The following is a 19,845-nucleotide window of genomic DNA, read 5'->3' as shown; positions in this document are numbered from 1 at the left end:
CCATGTCAGGTTTTTTCTCGTTTGCTGAACTAGTATTTTTCTGTCTTAGTGCAACAAAACTGCAAATATGGACTTCCTCGCAAGCAGTCTTCACATGTGGTTCTTACCTATTGCATACTATTAGATCTTTGGGACCTTAATGATCCTGGGAGTCTTACAGAAGACTCCTTTTGATCCGGACAGACTTTACTATCAGGGAAGGTCGCCCTTTTTTCTCTGCGATCTCCTCATCCTCACGAGTCTTCGGAGCTAACCCCGCTCTGTTCTTTCAGACCTTTTCCCTTATTACCATCAAGGCAAGGTTGTCTACAGGCAATCCCCATCCCTTGTTACCAAGGTGGTATTGTATTCCCACAGTTATGAGGGCATCATTCTTCCCTCATCTCTCTCGGCACCAGTCCACATAACGGAATGGGTTCCCCATATTCTGGACGTGGTGAGTTCTCTGAGTAGGTACGTCTCGAGGACTGCGTCCTTCCAAAGGTTGGACACTTTATTTGGGCTACCTCACTGTAAGAGGACTGCTTCCTGACAGTTACAGGAAGGGTTTAGCCGTTTCATCGGCCATGTTAGCTTGGTGGATTTGTTACACCAACCAGGAATCGTTCCGTGTTAGATGTCAGCCTATCTCCCTGTCTATCGAGGTTTCTTGGATTCTAGGCACCAGGCGTCAGCACAGCACGCCTGCAAGCTTGCGGATTCGTCCAGTCCGCATGCATTCTTGAAGCACTATAATTCCCAGACTTCCACAGATGTGAGTCTGGGCAGGCAGACTCTGCAGGCCGCGGTGTCGCACTTGTAAGTAGCGGTTACACAGGGCCTGATCTGATGTTGTCCCCACCCAGGGACTGCTTTGGGACGTCCCATGGTCTGTGTCCCCCAATGAGGCATAGGAGAAATAGGGATTTTTGTGTACTCACCATAAAAGCCTTTCCTCCGAGCCAATCATTGGGGGACACAGCTCCCACCCTATTATTAGTTTGTGCTTGTTTTATAATTTGATATGCTATACTCTCATATATATAATGTGACATGCTATATGCTCATATGTTGGTATTGATCTCCTACTGCTTTTGCACCGAACTGGTTAGCTGAGAGCCAGCAGGAGCGTGTATACTGCAGAGGAGGAGCTAATTTTCTTTGTATCACTCAGTGTCAGCCTCCTAGTGGCAGCAGCATACACCTGTGGTCTGTGTCCCCCAAAGATTGGCTTGGAGAAAAGGATTTTATGGTGAGTACACAAAAATCCTTTTTTTTTTTTTTTATTTCTTTATTTTCACGGCTTAACGTCAGCACCAGGGGGTACAAGGTGCTCAACACACATCTAGATAAGGTCCCAAAGGGGTCTAGTTTCCAAAATGGGGTTACTTCTTGGAGGTTTCCACTGTTCAGACACATCAGGGGCTCTCCAAATGTGACATGGTGTCCGCTAATTATTCCAGCAAATTTTACATTCAGAAAGAGAAATGGCGCTCCTTCCCTTCCGAGCCCTGCCGTGCACCCAAACAGTAGATTTCCCCCACATATGGAGTATCTGCATGCTCAGGAGAAATTGCACAACAAATTGGATGGTCCATTTCCCCTGTTGCCCTTGCAAAAATAAAAATAGGTCTAAAGGAAAATTTTTGTGAAAGAAAAATAAATGTTTATTTTTTCCTTCCACATTCCAAAAAATCCTGTTAAGCACCTGAAGGGTTAATAAACTTCTTGAATGTGGATTTGAGTACCTTGAGGGGTGCAGTTTTTAGAATGGTGTCATTTTTGAGTATTGTCTGTCATGTAGGCCCCTCAAAGTCAATTCAATTGTGAGGTGGTCCGTAAAAAAAAAATGGTTTTGCAAATTTTGTTGTAAAAATGAGAAATCGATGGTTAAATTTTAACCCTTATAACTTCCTAACAAAAATTTTTAATTTTTTTTTTTTCAAAAATTGTGATGTAACTTAGACGTGGGAATGTTGTTTAACTATTTTGTGAGATATGACTCTCTGATTTAAGGGTATAAAATGAAAAGTTTGAAAATTGCAAAATTTTTGTAAAATTTCCCATTTTTTTTTTTTCACCAACAAATGCAAGTCATGTCAAAGAAATATTAACACTATCATGAAGTACTGTATGTCATGAGAAAACAGTCTCAGAATCACCGAGATCCGTTGAAGCGTTCCAGAATTAAAACCTCATAAAGTGCCAGTGGTCAGAATTGTAAAAATTGGCCTGGTCAGTAAGGTGAAAACAGGCTTCGGGGTGAAGGGGTTAACTGAATGGGGCCAGTTGCAGTTCCTTGCACAGCCAGGTAGATTGGAGCACTTCTGTGAGTGGGGAAAAATGTTGAAGGGGCTAAAGCTTATTAAAGGAGTTATTCACTGCTCGGACAGCCCCTTCTTAAATGCTGGTATCCCCCAAGTAAAATAAAAAGCCCTTATGCTCGCGTTCTACACTGGCGCCATTCCGGCATTAGCGCTGGGGCTCCGGGCACTCATGTGACATAGCAAACAGTGGCCTCTAAGGAGCTGCAGGTCCCACACTTCTTTTGGTCGTCTGTTTTTCGTCTTCGGGAAGTGTGAACAAAACAGTCTATATGCGGCCGCTGTTTGGCATAATGTCAGGTGGGAGCCATGATGCCAACATCGCTGGAACAACATTGGTTCTAGAGGTGAGTATAAGGTTTTTGTTTGTTTTTTATATGTAATTTTTAGGAGTACAGTTCTCCAAATAGTAGACAAGATAACCCCTTCGTCATCGATTTCTGCAGTCTGCCATTGTAAGTGCTGAGATGATACGATGTTTTGTTTTCTTCAGGGCTCTCTTTCTACTTGTCAGCTGTCAGAGCCGTTGCTGTGGTTCATCCTAAGAGTGTTAGACACAAGTGAGGCCTTAAAAGCTTTTCATGATATGGGTATGTATTTCTGTGTGTTTTCTGTGCAGCTCTTACTTTACTACTGAAGTAATTTGTGCTGACACCTTCCTAGATCTAGAAACTGAAGATATCTTGACACCATGTATTCAAGAAGCAAGTCGGCCAATTTTTGATATGCATAGCCATTCTCCGTAAGATTGTTTTTGTAGGCAAGATCTTTGCACAATATCTCTGAGCCACTATTCACCACCACCTCACGCAGATCTACAGAGGGCTCTGGTCCAGTTTGGCTTTTTCCACAGTGGCACTACTGTATTGCGGTTTTTCTTTGTATTTTGTGCGGTGATATCACAGAGACGTCCTCATTCAGATGTCCTTGATTTTTATTTTGCGTAAAAACACAGTCCGAGTGTCATCGGTGTTTGGTCAGTATTTTAGTTTTTACCATCAGTGATTTTAACATTTGAAAAATAAATTACAAAGCTTCTCTTATACGTAGCATTAGTAACGGACAGCACATTCACTGCACAGTGATGCCACCTGTGTGCCAGCTATGATTTTCACACACCGATAGACTCGTATTGGTTATTTTGATCTCTGCTCTATCAGTGAAAATCACAGAGCACGTACAGAAAAAATGGACATCTATATGAGGCCTAAATATATAAATATATATTTATTTTAATCTTTTAGGAGGTGTCCAGCTCATCTGCAATAACATGGTGACAAGCACAAGGGCAATTGTTAATACCGCCAGAAGTATGGTGTCCACAATCATGAAGTTTCTTGACTCTGGCCCCAGCAAATCCTCAGACAGCAGTTTGAAAGCCCGGGTGCTCGCTTCTGAGCCTGATAATGCAGAGGGAATTCATAACTTTGCTCCACTTGGTATGTAATTGTGTTTGATATTATTCATATATTTTTGCTAAAATTGATTTTTATGTTTGTTGTAGCGAGACTTTATAGTAAGGGTTTTTTATTATATCTGGGGCACTTTAGCAGTTGTTGAACCAACATACTTGAGCTGTTTACATGGGCATGCAAGTCATAGAAAGTTGACTAAAGTGATAATAATAATAATAATTTTATTTATATAGCGCCAACATATTCCGCAGCGCTTTACAACTTATAGAGGGGACTTGTACAGACAATAGACATTACAGCATAACAGAAATCACAGTTCAAAACAGATACCAAGAGGAATGAGGGCCCTGCTCGCAAGCTTACAATCTATGAGGAAAAAGGGGAGACACGATCCAATGCCTTATTCCAGAAAAATCTACATTTTTCTGAAATGCAAATGAGCTATTAACCCCTTCCCGACATTTGATGTACTATCCCGTCGAGGTGGGGTGGGCCCCCATGACCACGGACGGGATAGTACGTCATACGCGATCGGCCGCACTCACGGGGGGAGCGCGGCCGGGTGTCAGCTGCATATCGCAGCTGACATCCGGCACTATGTGCCAGGAGCGGTCACGGACCGCCCCCGGCACATTAACCCCCGGCACACCGCGATCAAACATGATCGCGATGTGCCGGCGGTGCAGGGAAGCATCGCGCAGGGAGGGGGCTCCCTGCGGGCTTCCCTGAGACCCCCGGAGCAACGCGATGTGATCGCGTTGCTGCGAGGGTCTTACCTCCCTCCCTGCCTGCTCCAGACCCGGATCCAAGATGGCCGCGGATCCGGGTCCTGCAGGGAGGGAGGTGGCTTCACAGAAGCCTGCTCAGAGCAGGCACTGTGAAGCAGCCTGCACTTCTCGCAGATCGGTGATCTGTCAGAGTGCTATGCAAACTGACAGATCACCGATCTGTATTGTCCCCCCCTGGGGCAAAGTAAAAAAGTTAAAAAAAAAAATTTCCAAATGTGTAAAAAAAAAATATTCCAAAATAATGAAAAAAATATATATATATTATTCCCATAAATACATTTCTTTATCTAAATATAAAAAAAAAACAATAAAAGTACACATATTTAGTATCGCCGAGTCCGTAACAACCCGACCTATAAAACTGGCCCACTAGTTAACCCCTTCAGTAAACACCGTAAGAAAAAGAAAAAAAAAAACGAGGCAAAAAACAACGCTTTATTATCATACCGCCGAACAAAAAGTGGAATAACACGCGATCAAAAAGACAGATATAAATAAGCATGGTACCGCTGAAAGCGTCATCTTGTCCTGCAAATAACGAGCCGCCATACAGCATCATCAGCAAAAAAATAAAAAAGTTATAGTCCTGAGAATAAAGCGATGCAAAAATAATTATTTTTTCAATAAAAGTTTTTATCGTATAAAAGCGCCAAAACATAAAAAAATGAGATAAATGAGGTATCGCTGTAATCGTACTGACCCGAAGAATAAAACTGCTTTATCAATTTTACCAAACGCGGAACGGTATAAACGCCTCCCCCAAAAGAAATTCATGAATAGCTGGTTTTTGGTAATTCTGCCTCACAAAAATCGGAATAAAAAGCGATCAAAAAATGTGACGTGCCCAAAAATGTTACCAATAAAAACGTCAACTCGTCCCGCAAAAAACAAGACCTCACATGACTGTGGACCAAAATATGGAAAATTTATAGCTCTCAAAATGTGGTAACGCAAAAAATATTTTTTGCAATAAAAAGCGTCTTTCAGTGTGTGACGGCTGCCAATCATAAAAATCCGCTAAAAAACCCGCTATAAAAGTAAATCAAACACCCCTTCATCACCCCCTTAGTTAGGGAAAAATAAAAAAAAAGTATTTATTTCCATTTTCCCATTAGGGCTAGGGTTGGGGCTAGGGTTAAGGCTACAGTTAGGGTTGGGGCTAAAGTTAGGGTTAGGGTTTGGATTACATTTACGGTTGGGAATAGGGTTGGGATTAGGGTTAGGGGTGTGTCAGGGTTAGAGGTGTGGTTAGGGTTACTGTTGGGATTAGGGTTAGGGGTGTGTTTGGATTAGGGTTTCAGTTATAATTGGGGGGTTTCCACTGTTTCGGCACATCAGGGGCTCTCCAAACGCGACATGGCGTCCGATCTCAATTCCTGCCAATTCTGCGTTGAAAAAGTAAAACAGTGCTCCTTCCCTTCCGAGCTCTCCCGTGTGCCCAAACAGGGGTTTACCCCAACATATGGGGTATCAGCGTACTCAGGACAAATTGGACAGCAACCTTTGGGGTCCAATTTCTCCTGTTACCCCTGGGAAAATACAAAACTGGGGGCTAAAAAATAATTTTTGTGGGAAAAACAAAGATTTTTTATTTTCACGGCTCTGCGTTATAAACTGTAGTGAAACACTTGGGGGTTCAAAGTTCTTACAACACATCTAGATAAGTTCCTTGGGGGGGGGTCTAGTTTCCAAAATGGGGTCACTTGTGTGGGGCTTCTACTGTTTAGGTACATTAGGGGCTCTGCAAACGCAATGTGACGCCTGCAGACCATTTCATCTAAGTCTGCATTCCAAATGGCGCTCCTTCCCTTCCGAGCCCTCCCATGCATCCAAACGGTGGTTCCCCCCCACATATGGGGTATCAGCGCACTCAGGACAAATTGGACAACAACATTTGGGGTCCAATTTCTCCTGTTACCCTCGGGAAAATACAAAACTGGGGGCTAAAAAATAATTTTTGTGGGAAAAAATGTTTGTTTTATTTTTATGGCTCTGCATTATAAACTTCTGTGAAGCCCTTGGTGGGTCAAAGTGCTCACCACACATCTAGATAAGTTCCTTAGGGGGTCTACTTTCCAACATGGTGTCACTTGTGGGGGGTTTCTACTGTTTAGGTACATTAGGGGCTCTGCAAACGCAATGTGACGCCTGCAGACCATTCCATCTAAGTCTGCATTCCAAATGGCGCTCCTTCCTTTCCGAGCCCTCCCATGCGCCCAAACAGTGGTTCTCCCCACATATGGTGTATCATCGCACTCAGGACAACTTGGACAACAAATTTTGGGGTCCAATTTCTCCTGCTACCCTCGGGAAAATACAAAATTGGGGGCTAAAAAAATAATTTTTGTGGGAAAAATTTTTTGTTTTATTTTTACGGCTCTGCATTATTAACTTCTGTGAAGCCCTTGGTGGGTCAAAGCGCTCAAAACACATCTAGATAAGTTCCTTAGGGGGTCTACTTTCCAAAATGGTGTCACTTGTGGGGGGTTTCAATGTTTAGGCACATCAGTGGCTCTCCAAACGCAACATGGCGTCCCATCTCAATTCCTGTCAATTTTGCATTGAAAAGTCAAACGGTGCTACTTCCTTTCCGAGCTCTCCCATGCGCCCAAACAGTGGTTTACCCCTACATATGGGGTATCAGCGTACTCAGGACAAATTGTACAACAACTTTTGGGGTCCAATTTCTCCTGCTACCCTTGGAAAAATACAAAACTGGGGGCCAAAAAATAAGTTTTGTGGGAAAAAAAAGATTTTTTATTTTCACGGCTCTGCGTTGTAAACTGTAGTGAAACACTTGGGGGTTCAAAGTTCTCACAACACATCTAGATAAGTTCCTTGGGGGGTCTAGTTTCCGATATGGGGTCACTTGCGGGGGGTTTGTACTGTTTGGGTACATCAGGGGCTCTGCAAATGCAACGTGACGCCTGCAGACCAATCCATTTAAGTCTGCATTCCAAATGGCGCTCCTTCCCTTCCGAGCTCTGTCATGCGCCCAAACAGTGGTTCCCCCCCACATATGGGGTATCAGCGTACTCAGGACAAATTGGACAACAACTTTTGGGGTCCAATTTATCCTGAGACCCTTGTAAAAATACAAAACTGGGGGCTAAAAAATCATTTTTGTGAAAAAAAAAAAAGAATTTTTATTTTCACGGCTCTGCGTTATAAACTGTAGTGAAACACTTGGGGGTTCAAAGTTCTCACAACACATCTAGATAAGTTCCTTGGGGGGTCTAGTTTCCAATATGGGGTCACTTGTGGGGGGTTTGTACTGTTTGGGTACATCAGGGGCTCTGCAAATGCAACGTGACGCCTGCAGACCAATCCATTTAAGTCTGCATTCCAAATGGCGCTCCTTCCCTTCTGAGCTCTGTCATGCGCCCAAACAGTGGTTCCCCCCCACATATGGGGTATCAGCATACTCAGGACAAATTGGACAACAACTTTTGAGGTCCAATTTATCCTGATACCCTTGTGAAAATACAAAACTGGGGGCTAAAAAATCATTTTTGTGAAAAAAAAAAAGAATTTTTATTTTTACGGCTCTGCATTATAAACTTCTGTGAAGCACTTGTTGGGTCAAAGTGCTCACCACACATCTAGATAAGTTCCTTAGGGGGTCTACTTTCCAAAATGGTGTCACTTGTGGGGGGTTTCAATGTTTAGGCACATCAGGGGCTCTGCAAACGCAACATGGCATCCCATCTTAATTCCAGTCAATTTTGCATTGAAAAGTAAAATAGCGCTCCTTCCCTTCCGAGCTCTGCTATGCGCCCAAACAGTGGTTTACCCACACATATGGGGTATCGTCGTACTCAGGACAAATTGCACAACAACATTTGTGGTCTAATTTCTTCTCTTACCCTTAAGGAAATAAAAAAATGGGGGCGAAAAGATCATTTTTGTGAAAAAATGATTTTTTATTTTTACGGCTCTGCATTATAAACTTCTGTGAAGCACTTGTTGGGTCAAAGTGCTCACCACACATCTAGATAAGTTCCTTAGGGGGTCTACTTTCCAAAATGGTGTCACTTGTGGGGGGTTTCAATGTTTAGGCACACCAGGGGCTCTCCAAATGCAACATGGCGTCCCATCTCAATTCCAGTCAATTTTGCATTGAAAAGTCAAATGGCGCTCCTTCCCTTCCGAGCTCTGCCCTGCGCCCAAACAATGGTTTACACCCACATATGGGGTATCAGCGTACTCGGGACAAATTGCACAACAATTTTTGAGGTCCAATTTCTTCTCTTACCCTTGGGAAAATAAAAAATTGGGGGCGAAAAGATCATTTTTGTGAAAAAATATGATTTTTTATTTTTACCGCTCTGCATTATAAACTTCTGTGAAGCACTTGTTGGGTCAAAGTGCTCACCACACATCTAGATAAGTTCCTTAGGGGGTCTACTTTCCAAAATGGTGTCACTTGTAGGGGGTTTCAATGTTTAGGCACATCAGGGGCTCTCCAAATGCAACTTGGCGTCCCATCTCAATTCCAGTCAATTTTGCATTGAAAAGTCAAATGGCGCTCCTTTCCTTCCGAGCTCTGCCATGCGCCCAAACAGTGGATTAACCCCACATATGGGGTATCAGCGTACTCAGGACAAATTGTACAACAAATTTTGGGGTCTATTTTCTCCTGTTACCCTTGGTAAAATAAAACAAATTGGATCTGAAATAAATTTTGTGTGAAAAAAAGTTAAATGTTCATTTTTATTTAAACATTCCAAAAATTCCTGTGAAACACCTGAAGGGTTAATAAACTTCTTGAAAGTGGTTTTGAGTACCTTGAGGGGTGCAGTTTTTAGAATGGTGTCACAATTGGGTATTTTCTATCATATAGACCCCTCAAAATGACTTCAAATGAGATGTGGTCCCTAAAAAAAAATGGTGGTGTAAAAATGAGAAATTGCTGGTCAACTTTTAACCCTTATAACTCCGTCACAAAAAAAAATTTTGGTTCCAAAATTGTGCTGATGTAAAGTAGACATGTGGGAAATGTTACTTATTAAGTATTTTGCGTGACATATGTCTGTGATTTAAGGGCATAAAAATTAAAAGTTGGAAAATCGCGAAATTTTCAAAATTTTCGCCAAATATTCGTTTTTTTCACAAATAAACGCAAGTTATATCGAAGAAATTTTACCACTATCATGAAGTACAATATGTCACGAGAAAACAATGTCAGAATCGCCAAGATCCGTTGAAGCGTTCCAGAGTTATAACCTCATAAAGGGACAGTGGTCAGAATTGTAAAAATTGGCCCGGTCATTAACGTGCAAACCACCCTTGGTGGTGAAGGGGTTAAGATCTATGGTCCAGACAGAGATCACCGGAGAATCTGCCTCCAAAGTGTATTTTCCATGAAAGGGGGGTTACCAGTGTGAACCAATAATAACTTATGCTTTATAGGGAACCTAATATAACTTATTAAACTCACCTGGGGGGCAGTACGGTCCGATGGGTGTCACTCATCTTGGTCCAGCACCTCCCTTCTTGCGATGCTGCCCTCCTGCTTGCTTCGTGTGGATGAGGCATCTCCTCGGCACCACACTACTGCTCAGGCGCACTACTCTGAGGGCAGAGCAAAGCACTGCAGTGTGCAGGTGCCGGGAACCATCAAAGAGCCCCAGTACTTGCGCACTGCAGTACTTTGCTCTGGCCTCAACATGGCAGAGATGTACGCCTGCGAAGGAGCGCTGTGCCAAGGAGATTGGATGACGAAGGGACGCTTCTTCCACACAAAGCAAGCAGGATGGGAATCATAAGATGGGAGGCGCCGAACCAAGGCCAACAACGCCCATCGGACCGGACAGCCCCGCAGGTGAGTATAATAAGTTATTTTTCGTCTCTTACATGTCGGGTGGGGGGCTGTATAGAATACAGAATAGAATGCTGTATATCATCTCCGAAAGGTGATGGCCGTATCTCTTATTGGCCAAACCTGTTGACAGGTTCACTTTAAGAACTGTCACCCACCCTGGCTGTGGGAGAAGGAAGCTGAAGCACTAAGAAAAGAGACTGCTGCTGCAAATAACTTTGTAATGAGACAAAGTTCTGTTGTACTGTTATAATCGCACACAACTCTGCTGTGAGATCAGGAGAGCAGCCATTACACATCAGACTGGTAACTCCCCATTGTATTTAAAATAAAGGCAGATTCTCATGCAGATCAGTGTCTGGCCCATAGTCCTGAACAGCTCATTTACGTATTAAGAAAAACGTGTATTTCTCTGGAATAAGACCTCAAGATTGCAGATATCAAGGTTAGCATTTTATTCACCTTCATATGACCCACATGATAGACTGTTAAGTGGGTTGATCCTTCTGAGAGATTCCCTTTTAAAGGGAACCTGTCAGCGCAGGATTGTGCTCAGTAACCTACACACAGTGTCAGGTCGGCGCCGTTATAATGATACCTTGGTTGATGAAATCAGTCTTGTGGTTGCTGTTTAATCTTTTTATTTTCAGTTTTGTGTTAATGATATGCCCGTGCTGCGGGGCGGCCTGTAGGGGGTCTTCATGTGGGGCTCTGATTAGGTATTCCTAATGCAGACTGCTGATAGGTCACTGACCTGCCCCCCTAGTTTACATAATGAATACCTGTACATACTGAATTAAAAAAAAAAAAAAACCCTTCTGCATGTCGTGGAACCTGCGCTGCAGCATAATCGCTTGTTTACTGTGTAGTTACTACATGTGGTTACGCTTTTCCCGAGGAGTATAACAAAAAAAATTTTAAAATGGCAGGCGCGGGCGGCACCATCTTGGAGGAGGACAATTTTTATTTTCTTCTCTAGCAAGATGGCGCCGCCGGCGCATGCGCAATGGCAGCTATCGGATCTCAGCTGTGTACACAGATAGCTGCTACAGCGCAGGCCCTGCAAGTGCCATTTACATTTTTTTTTTGCTATAGCCTTCAGGACAGCTCAACCACATGTAGTAGCTACACATTAAACATGCTATTATGCTGCAGCGCAGGTGTCACAGCCTGCAGAAAAAAAATTTTCAGTTTTTTTTTTTTTTCATTCAGTTTGTACATATATTTATTATACAAACTAGGGGGCAGGTCAGTGAGGGATCAGTGACCTATCAGCACTCTGCATTATGAATACCTAATCAGAGCAGCACATGAAGACCCCGCCCACTTCAGAGCACGAGCATATCATTATCTCCAAACTGAAAATAAAGATTATAAAAACAACCACAAACCGGATTTCATCAACCAAGGTGTCATTTTAATCCATATATCGGCACCGACCGGACACTGTAGGTTACTGTGCACCTGCTGACAGGTTCCCTTTAACGGCTGTCCAATAGTGAACAATTCCTTTTAATTAGTTTCCATATAATTAATATAAACTGTTAAATAGTTTTGTAAGTTGAGCAGGTGTCAGAGCTATAGTTCCCCTGCAGTCCTTGCTGTTTGTGTCTTCAGAGGCTGCGCTGGTGATTTGAACTCTGAAAAATATGGTATTGAACAGGCAGTAATTCTCATTGGTTTTTAAGAGCTCTGCTCTTTTTTGAGGCCCTCTAGTGTAACGCTTCCTTTCAGGATAAATGCCAGATATTTCCAGCTTATGTACATTATATCACTCAATAGATGCAAAAATTGTGTTTTTGAACTATAATCCCCTTTTATATCACTTAGAGTATTCCCATCTCATAAATCCTATCCAAATATGTAGCAGGTGTAATAATAATATTAGCAAATACCGCTAATTAGAAATATTACAGTTCTTTTGATTTACTGTGACTCTTACCCCATGTGCAGGGCATTGCAGTACCTTAGGTTTCCGTGGTTACCACCACTAGCACCTGTCACTATATGAGTGGTCGTAACTATGAATACCTAAGGTACTGCAATGCCTGCATATGGGGTAGGCGACATAGTGAATCAGAAAAGCTACACTACATTTCTAACTGGAGGTATTTGCTAATATTATTATTACTACATCTTGGGATAGGATCTTGCAGATGTGAATACCCCTTTAAATCATAGGATGTGTATAAACCAGAATCTGGAACTGGTCGTACTTCATAGACAGGGGATGTCAGCTGTGTTGTACAGTTAGGCTGTGTGCACACATTGTGGATTTAACGCTGCGGATCCACAGCAGTTTTCCATGCGGTGTACAGTACCATGTAAACCTATGGAAAACCAAATCCGCTGTGCACATGCTGTGGAAAATTCCACGCAGAAACGCTGCGGTTTATTTTCCGCAGCATGTCAATTCTGTGCGGATTCTGCAACGTTTTACACCTATTCCATAATAGGAATCCGCAGGTGTAAAAACGCAGGCGAATTCGGCACAAAATCTGCACAAAACCCGCAGGTAAAATGCAGGGTGTACCCTTAACGACCACCTGAACAACCAGATCTCCCAACAATTTAAACCTAGATGCCACAGTAAAGGGCAACTATCTTAAAGCTTGCACATGGGTTTTTGTTTTAGCCAAAACCTATTGAATGCTCAGTGTGTGCCATTTTGTACTCCACTCAGGGGTTAAAAGGAGAATTTTTAAAGAACAATACACAGCAATACTGAGACTGTTTTATTTTATTTTATTTTTTTTTTTTTAACTACTAAGAACTATCTGGTAGGAAATTGCTAACTACCTTGCTGTTCTTCCCAGCGCTGATCTTTACCAGCTTAGAGAGGTCACTTGGCGCTCCTGCCAGCGATTCTGCTGCTTCATGTCAGCAGAGCAGATCTTCCTCTTCTTGCTGCTCTGTTGGCGGGCTGTGATTGCTGGCATCATGCTGGCTTCCCTCAGTTAGGCAGCTGGTAGCCACCTGTCATTCAGCATGGCATTGACAGTCACTCCCCTTCAACAGAGAAGTGAAGCAGCCGCTGCCCTGTCGACGTGACGTCAGCGGAAGCTGCCGAGTCGCTGGGCAGAACAGGCAGGTAGTTAGCCGGTTTGTTCTTAGACACATAGTAAAAAAAATAAAAAATCAAATAGTCCCAGACAGCTCCTTTTGGAAGGAAGCATTGAAAAAAAACATTAAAAAACAACTGTGGTGAAAAGGATTAAAGCTTCTCAATACTTACCTTGATTTTATCATTAGTTTCCTTGAATTATCACTTTATTTTGTTAGGTACAATCACATCAAGTAGTCCCACTGCCCAGCCTGCAGAAGTCCTGTTACAAGCCACCCCACCACACAGGAGAGCGCGGTCTGCTGCCTGGTCCTATATCTTTCTCCCAGAGGAGGCTTGGTGTGACCTCACCATTCACCTGCCCGCAGCGGTGCTTCTGAAGGAGATCCATATCCAGCCGCACCTCGCCTCCCTGGCCAGTAAGCAGCCATCTGATTGTTATATATTGGGCAGTGTATGAGATTGTAAACCTTTTCACACATACATTTTGCTTTCATTCTTGACATTTTTAGCTTGTCCCTCTTCAGTCTCTGTGGAAATAAGTGCCGATGGAGTCAACATGCTGCCTTTGTCCACACCAGTCATCACTAGTGGCCTCACGTACATCAAAATTCAGCTTGTGAAAGCCGAGGTGGCATCCGCTGTCTGTCTGCGCCTCCACCGTCCTCGTGATGCCAGTACGCTTGGGCTTTCACAGATAAAATTGCTTGGTCTGACTGCATTTGGAAACACTTCATCAGCAACTGTTAACAACCCATTCCTTCCTTCTGAGGATCAGGTGTCCAAAACCAGGTAATATGTCAGGGAAAGCTGAATGGTGGCAAAGCCTCCTGATGGATCTGCAGAGCCAGCACTGTGACTTCAGCTTACTTGTTCTTTGTATTTTAATGTATGTGTTCTCAAGAAATGAAGCTTTGAGTATTCAGTGATGGTACTATGCATTAGTGTTATACTTTAATGCAGTTTGCATGTTAACTTGTGCTTTAATATTATGATCATGTGGCATAAAGGGAGCCTGCCGCCACATTTTTACATTAAAAAAACAAGCTCTTATGGCTGTGTAGGCTCTTGTCCCCCAATAAAAAAAAAAAAAAAAATTCTTTCACGTGCCAGTCATAAGAAATCTAGTGTTAGTCATACGCAAGTCAAACTGAAAGTCCTTTGTGGGGTTGTCGCTGCACTTGGGGAGCGCTGTGTCGCTGCACTTGGGGAGCGCTGTGTGGCTGCACTTGGGGAGCGCTGTGTGGCTGCACTTGGGGAGCGCTGTGTGGCTGCACTTGGGGAGCGCTGTGTGGCTGCACTTGGGGAGCGCTGTGTGGCTGCACTTGGGGAGCGCTGTGTCGCTGCACTTGGGGAGCGCTGTGTGGCTGCACTTGGGGAGCGCTGTGTGGCTGCACTTGGGGAGCGCTGTGTGGCTGCACTTGGGGAGCGCTGTGTGGCTGCACTTGGGGAGCGCTGTGTGGCTGCACTTGGGGAGCGCTGTGTGGCTGCACTTGGGGAGCGCTGTGTCGCTGCACTTGGGGAGCTCTGTGTCGCTGCACTTGGGGAGCTCTGTGTCGCTGCACTTGGGGAGCGCTGTGCCGCTGCACTTGGGGAGCGCTGTGCCGCTGCACTTGGGGAGCGCTGTGCCGCTGCACTTGGAGAGCGCTGTGCCGCTGCACTTGGGGAGCGCTGTGCCGCTGCACTTGGGGAGCGCTGTGCCGCTGCACTTGGGGAGCGCTGTGCCGCTGCACTTGGGGAGCGCTGTGCCGCTGCACTTGGGGAGCGCTGTGCCGCTGCACTTGGGGAGCGCTGTGCCGCTGCACTTGGGGAGCAGGGGCTGTGCTGTTGCATTTGGGTGTATGGAAGGGGGGCTGTGGCGCTGAACTGGAAAGAAGCGTTCATGTGCCAGACATACCCTCAGTACACTTCAGGCCTAATGTGTATATGGCACCTAAACTAGAATACTCGAGATTGGCGCATCAGATCTCTGCAAAACATGGAATCAAATTTAAAGGGGTATTCCCATCTCCAAAATCCTATCCCAATATGTAGTAGGTGTAATAATAATATTAGCAAATACCTCCAGTTAGAAATGTAGTATAGTTTGTCTGATTTTCTATGTCTCTTTCCTCATGTGCAGGCTTTACAGAACCTTGGGTATCCATAGTTGCGACCACTTGCAACTAGGCTAACTGTCACTACATCAGTGGTTGTAACCATGGATACCTAAGGTCCTGCAATGCCTGCACATGAGGAAAGAGGCACAGCGAATCAGAAAAACTACACTACATTTCTAATTAATGGGATTTGCTATTTTTATTATTACACCTACTTCATATTGGGATTTGGTCTTGGAGATGGGATTATCCCTTTAATGAAGGAAAAAATCCTATATAGCCATGCCACTACTTCCATAGGTAAAAAAAATATGCTCACAAGGGGTTGTCCATTAATTTGTTTTTATTTTTTTTAAAAGTTGACTAAGTGCTGGAAATGGTATCACTTTCCCGCCTCTCCCGCGTTACCACTCTTCTAGTACCTGGCGGCTCTTGCACCTATGTTGTTTCATATATCAGACCACTGTAGCCAATTGAGGACCCCCAATGTCCTTGTATGTGTATGCTTCAGTGTTGAGCCCAATGATTGGCTGCAGTGGTCACTTGCATAATGTGTGACATGGCAGCAACAGGGATTTACTGATTACACTGGTCAACAGCATTTTTGGTGCCAAAGATATTTCATCGAATTTAGGGTATTTTTGGGGTGCTGATTCTGAATATGTCATCAGTTTTGCCAGATTGGCTCAAGTTTTTGAGATTTTTGGTATCTTATTTATAGCACTTGTTGGTAAATGCGACGCATCATCTCATTAATTTCTTTGGATTAGTACTTGAATTGAGCAGTTCTCAATATAGTTTTGTGTTAATTAGTGTTCTAAAAGTTTGTTCATAGCTTGATTTTTGCACTAACTTTATGTTGTTGTCTGTTTTCCAGTGAAAAGCATGAACTCATCAAGAAGAAGTTGTCTTAACGATCCAGACTCATTCTGTTACATTTGTGGTGAATACACACTGCCAAAACATAGAAGAAACATAACAGACTTCGTAAAAAAAGTGTATTTTGCCTATTTTGGGGTTATGCTTGGGGACCAAGACAAGTTTTGGGCACCACACATAGTGTGCAAAGCATGTATCGAATTATTACGAAAATGGAGCAAAGGACAAAGAAAAAGCTTCAAATTTGGTGTTCCAATGGTGTGGAGAGAGCCAAAAAATCATCATGATGACTGTTATTTATGGTAAACACAGGTACAGGCACATCTTCACAATGAGGGACAGGCCTTCTTGCAGATTCCATGTTACTCCCATTTTCGTTTCTTATGCTTATTGAACCCTTGCACTTGCACTGCACAGAAATAACAGTCATCATGATGATTTTTTGGCTCTCTCCACACCATTGGAACACCAAATTCGAAGCTTTTTCTTTGTCCTTTGCTCCATTTTCGTAATAATTCGATACATGCTTTGCACACTATGTGTGGTGCCCAAAACTTGTCTTGGTCTCCAAGCATAACCCCAAAATAGGCAAAATACACTTTTTTTACGAAGTCTGTTATGTTTCTTCTATGTTTTGGCAGTGTGTATTCACCACAAATGTAACAGAATGAGTCTGGATCGTTAAGACAACTTCTTCTTGATGAGTTCATGCTTTTCACTGGAAAACAGACAACAACATAAAGTTAGTGCAAAAATCAAGCTATGAACAAACTTTTAGAACACTAATTAACACAAAACTATATTGAGAACTGCTCAGTTCAAGTACTAATCCAAAGAAATTAATGAGATGATGCGTCGCATTTACCAACAAGTGCTATAAATAAGATACCAAAAATCTCAAAAACTTGAGCCAATCTGGCAAAACTGATAGCATATTCAGAATCAGCACCCCAAAAATACCCCAAATTCATTAAAATATTTTGGACACCAGAAAAAAAATTTTTTTTTGTTGACCTGTGTTATGGTTATTTTATACAGTTTCATAAATCCCTCTACACAGCAGATTTCTTTTCTTTTATGCTTATTTGTAGGTAAAGTCCTGGTTGAATCCTTCTGTTGTGTTTTTTTTGGAATGCAAAAGTATCTAATCTGTTTAATTTTGTTCCTTTTTTTTTTCTTTTCTGTGTAAGTATTGGCTGGCTAAGGCTTTTACATCATTGCCTCACTCATATCAGTGAACTGGAAGCCATGATGGCAAGTGCAGCAGCCCCCACAGCCAACCTGTTACAGACATGTGCCGCCTTGCTGATGTCTCCGTACTGTGGTATGCATTCACCCAACATTGAGGCGGTGCTGGTTAAGATCGGCCTTCAGTCCACCAGGATAGGTCTTCGCCTCATTGACATCCTTCTGCGGAACTGTGCTGCGTCTGGCAGTGACCCTGCAGGTATGGCCCGGCCCTTTCCGTGATGATGGGTGATTATTAATAGTTGGGGCCTGTTCACATTTTTTTCCATTCAGTAATTGTGCTGGGAAAGAACCCTATGTACACAATTAAATATGTTTGTAGGGTTACAGTTTAAGTCAAACAATGTCCTTTTGGTTTGTGTCTGGCCCATATATCTCATAATTTCATAGAGAAAAGTATGGAACAGTGTATTTGATTATGGTATATGATGTGGGTATATTATTTTTATTTCTAATGAAGCCCATGTGTGATAGAAGCACAGCATGGCATCCAGTACAATAATTTATTTGCTTTCTATAATGTATACCTATACAGGTACAGTTATATCCTAGGGTTGCCATGTCCTAGGATATATTTGCATCTGTTAAATCGATCCATCATGGAAACCGATTGGAAAAGCTCATGATGTATACATTAACCTTTCCTCTAGTAGTATATGGATAACTCATGGCCCTGTAGGACATGCTCACAGTTTTCTTTTAAAATATACGTCAGGTTGTGGACAGGGTCTTAATTTTGTTTTGATCTTTTTCACAGATTTAAATAGCCCTCTGCTATTCGGAAGACTTAATGGGTTATCGTCAGACTCCACAATTGATATCCTCTACCAGTTAGGGACTACCCAAGACCCTGGAACCAAGGATAGGTACGAAAACCTCCTGGATGCTTTTTTTTTTTTTTTTTTTTGTGTGTGTGTGTGTTTTCTGACATGTTGAAATGAGTTATGCCATTTTGATGTTTACCATCCATGGGGGCAGCACAGTGGCTCAGTGGTTAGCACTGCATCCTTGCAGCGCTGGAGTCCTGGGTTCAAATGTTCTTCCCGTGTTTGCGTGGGTTTCCTCCGGGTTCTCCAGTTTCCTCCCACATTCCAAAGACATACTGATAGGGAATTTAGACAGCGATGATATTGTGCGTAAAGCGCTGCATAATATGATAGCGGTATGTAAAAATAAAGATTATTATTAAGATTAGATTATAATCAGACTCGTGCTTTCTATAGGCTTCTGTAATTGTATAACTTGGCCAGCACTTACTGCTTGAGATAAGTTGGTTGATTTGTTACTTACTGGTCACGTATAGGTTACAATGTGAGACTCCATCAGGTATGATGTACTTAAGGTGAGAGAAGGATTTCACTTTGATATTGGGGCATCCAGCAGTCGCTGATATGTTGTCTTCTGCCTTTTATCACTTCAGGATACAAGCGCTGTTGAAGTGGGTGAGTGATTCTGCCCGAGTGGCTTCTTTGAAAAGAAGTGGACGAAGCACTTTCAATCCCCCGAACAATTCGCCAAGAGAGTATGGCCTTTTGATGCCCTCCCCTTCTCATTTGCACTGCGTAGCCGCTATTCTGTGGCACAGTTACGAGCTTCCTGTGGAATATGATTTGCCTGGTTTGCTGAACAGAGATCTATTTGAGTAAGTACATCACATTTGGGTCCTTTACCATCCATGTTATTGGCCAAGGTCGCAAAATCGCCGATCATCACCCTACATAAGAGACAAATCTAGGCATAGAAAAATGGAGGGAGTAATTGTGTTTTGTTTCACAAATTCAAGACCTTTTCCTTTTAGATCCATATTTTTATATTAAGCAGAGAAAAAAAATGTATACATGTGACAAGTATAAAGTACTTTAGATGTTTATGCACCTCAAAGATTCATCCAGCCCTTCCATAAAATCCTTTTTTTTTTTTCAAAATTTGCATGAGAAGTACGTGTAATTTACATTCTAGATGTCATGGTTTCTGCCCTCCTCCGAATGTTATTTCAACCTCCTTGGTTCTTTGCCAAGGCATGCAACCTCGTAAGGAGGTTCTGAGTAAGTGGAAGTCTGATTAATGTGGTGGGCTCTGTGCTGGGCCTTCCCTCCGGTGGACCCAGGGATTATGTGCCTATTTATTTCAGTCACCAGCGTGTATTAGATGGGCATTGCAGGATATGGTTTGTCTGGCTTTAGTTTTTCCCAATGAAAATTGTTGATTTTAAAGTTTATCAGATGATG

The 19,845-nt window shown here is 42.9% G+C and overlaps 1 protein-coding gene across 7 annotated transcripts in view; it reads left to right on the top strand.

Annotated features, from left to right (window-relative positions):
• Positions 1–19,845, top strand: part of BIRC6 (baculoviral IAP repeat containing 6) — a 397,034-nt gene that overhangs the window by 212,678 nt on the left and 164,511 nt on the right. For all 7 annotated transcript variants that reach the window (XM_077283020.1, XM_077283019.1, XM_077283017.1 and 4 more), the window contains exons 48-54: positions 2,797–2,893; positions 3,548–3,742; positions 13,610–13,810; positions 13,904–14,183; positions 17,560–17,816; positions 18,375–18,483; positions 19,038–19,259. In XM_077283020.1, coding sequence (XP_077139135.1) covers positions 2,797–2,893; positions 3,548–3,742; positions 13,610–13,810; positions 13,904–14,183; positions 17,560–17,816; positions 18,375–18,483; positions 19,038–19,259 — 1,361 coding nt within the window. The remainder of the gene's footprint in view (positions 1–2,796; positions 2,894–3,547; positions 3,743–13,609; positions 13,811–13,903; positions 14,184–17,559; positions 17,817–18,374; positions 18,484–19,037; positions 19,260–19,845) is intronic.

The sequence above is a fragment of the Ranitomeya variabilis genome, chromosome 2, assembly GCF_051348905.1.
Source record: "Ranitomeya variabilis isolate aRanVar5 chromosome 2, aRanVar5.hap1, whole genome shotgun sequence".
Classification (NCBI taxonomy): domain Eukaryota; kingdom Metazoa; phylum Chordata; class Amphibia; order Anura; family Dendrobatidae; genus Ranitomeya; species Ranitomeya variabilis.
This window is presented reverse-complemented; position numbering and strand designations above follow the sequence as displayed.